The sequence below is a fragment of the Dendrobium catenatum genome, unplaced genomic scaffold, assembly GCF_001605985.2.
Source record: "Dendrobium catenatum unplaced genomic scaffold, ASM160598v2 fragScaff_scaffold_1463, whole genome shotgun sequence".
Classification (NCBI taxonomy): domain Eukaryota; kingdom Viridiplantae; phylum Streptophyta; class Magnoliopsida; order Asparagales; family Orchidaceae; genus Dendrobium; species Dendrobium catenatum.
In genome coordinates this window covers 655,993-658,388 of record NW_021319925.1, presented here as the reverse complement: position 1 = coordinate 658,388, position 2,396 = coordinate 655,993, and the positions used below count along the sequence as shown (strand labels likewise).

General features: G+C 31.2%; 1 protein-coding gene across 1 annotated transcript; it reads right to left on the bottom strand.

The window, feature by feature from the left end:
* Positions 1-903: 903 nt before the first annotated feature.
* Positions 904-1,683, bottom strand: LOC110103674 (zinc finger protein ZAT10-like). Its single transcript, XM_020832475.2, has one exon. The coding sequence runs from the start codon at positions 1,681-1,683 to the stop codon at positions 904-906; it is 780 nt and encodes a 259-aa protein (XP_020688134.2).
* Positions 1,684-2,396: the final 713 nt, after the last annotated feature.

Here is a 2,396-nt window from a genome sequence, read left to right as displayed (position 1 = left end):
AATACATTTAATGGTTTTGAGATTCATTTTAACATAAAAAATATATATATATTTGTGGTAGATTTATATACATACCACTTTTTATTTCTTACTATTTACATATCTAACCTCTAAAATTTTAATATTATATTATTACCACTCATAAAAAATTTTAATATCAAATATATCACTTATATATTTCATTCTTACAACTCGTACCACCCTATAAACATTTCATACACCCATATTTATTCTATAGATAATACGAATTTAATATAAAAATTTTAGGTGTTAAACATTTAAATAACATTAAATATAATTTAATGTATTTAAATCCCCACATACATACATACCACTTTATTTCATGATATTTACATATCTACCACTAAAAACTTTATATTACATTATTATCACTCATATGAAATTTTAATATCAAGTATATTACTCATATATTTTATTCTTATCACCCATACCACCCTTTAAACTTTTTTTTTTTTTTACCAAAGAGAAATTTAACATACAAAAATATGTAAGTGAATTTTTATAATAAAATATAAGAATAATGCTTAAAAAAATTAATTTGGTTAATTTAAAACATTTTTTATAAAAAAACAAAACGAAGATATTTCAAAAGTTTAGAATTCTAATCTAAAACAGGAAAAAAATAATCAGATATATCTTTATTCATTTTATATAAAAAAATTACAAAATAATTGAGAGCGAATACAATCTCTTACAGGAGAAATACAGAGCTTCATAGAACACTAATTCAAATACTAAAACAACAAATAAACGAATTGTTTAAATAATAATTAATGTTAAATTAGTATTTTAAATCATTATTATTTTAAAAAATAATATTTATAATATTATTTGTTTATATAAAATAATACTAAAAATACCAATAAATAAATAAATAAATTTTCAGACTCCATAAAAATCTATCGAAACCCTAAACCGCGAGAAAGAAGCCAAGCAAGGCTTCTTCAAGGGAAGCGAACTCCGCGACTCCTCCTCTTCCAAGCACCGCCACCCCACGCCTCCGGCGAACTCTTCCGCCGCCGGCAAGTTAAGATCAAAGCCTAACCCCCTTCCACAGTCCCCGATCGCCCCTTCGGAACCCGATCCAGTGCCGGCGGCGCTTCCGATTGTCCCGTCGTAGTGCCTTCTCTTATGTCCCCCAAGCGCCTGCCCTGTCGGAAACGTCTTAAAACAAATCAAGCACTGGTGAACCCTCCCGCCGGAGACTAAAGCCGTAGGTCCCGCGGAGAGGCGATCATCGGCGGTAGAGGAGAGGGATTTCCTGTGGCTGGCCATGTGGCCGCCTAGGGCATGGTAGGAGGCGAAAGACTTGTTGCAGAGCGAACAGGGGTGGCCGCCGGTGCGAGAGAGCATGAGGAGGCACTGGGCGATGTATTCATCATCATCAGATGAAGGCGATTCGAGTAATTCGTGTTGACGCTTGGACCGTTTCCTCTTCGTCAACCGATTGAATTGTAGGATTTGGTTGCAGTCGCCGGAGTTGCTCTCTGTTCTCGCCGGCGACTGAGGGGAATCGCTCGATTTTGGCTCTGTAGCTTGAACTGCCATGGATTTTGAAGCTGGTAGACAGAGAGGACGGATTTGGAATATTTCTTGAGCAAGTATTTGGGCTCCTGAGAGTGATGGACTGATGAGTAAACGCCATGGCTTATTTATAGCCATGGCCAAAGGAAGGCTTCCTATAGATATAGAAACTTTCTTAAACCCTAAGTCAAATTAGCATTACTTTATGTGCTTTAATTTGTATTATGCAATTTATAAGCATAATATCAATAATATATATATAATAAACCTAATAAACTTCATATTTTATATCCTTAATTTTTTGGTTTAAAATGTAAATTTAAATTTAATTTAAATTTTTGGCTAATTATTTTTTGAAGAATGAGAGTATTTTTTTTTGGAACCGAGTATTTATCTCATTTACAAACATAAAAATCAACATAATAAAAATAACAAAGAGTTCATTGATTGAGGGTATATTTGAAAAACTTTCTTACTCTTGTGTTTTTCAACATTATTTTCTTTAAAAAAAAGTATGATAAAAAATTATTTTTAAAAAAATGAAAATTATTAATATGGTATAGCTTCAAAAAATATATATATTTTTAAATTATAATATTCAAAATAATTTTTCAAAAAAAAATTATTTTTTTATAATAGTTTTACAATCTCTTTATGGCAAGGAAAGAGTCGACATAGAGTATAGTAGAAGAGGGTAAAGTGATGGTTTATTAGGTTCTATATGCAAAGTGGGAGTAAGTCAAAGGTTGGAATTAAACAGTTTCAAATAATTATTTCGAATAATTGCATTTATGCCATTTGTCATTGTCTCAAAGATTCCAATATTTCATTTATAACCTTCAGAGCTATAC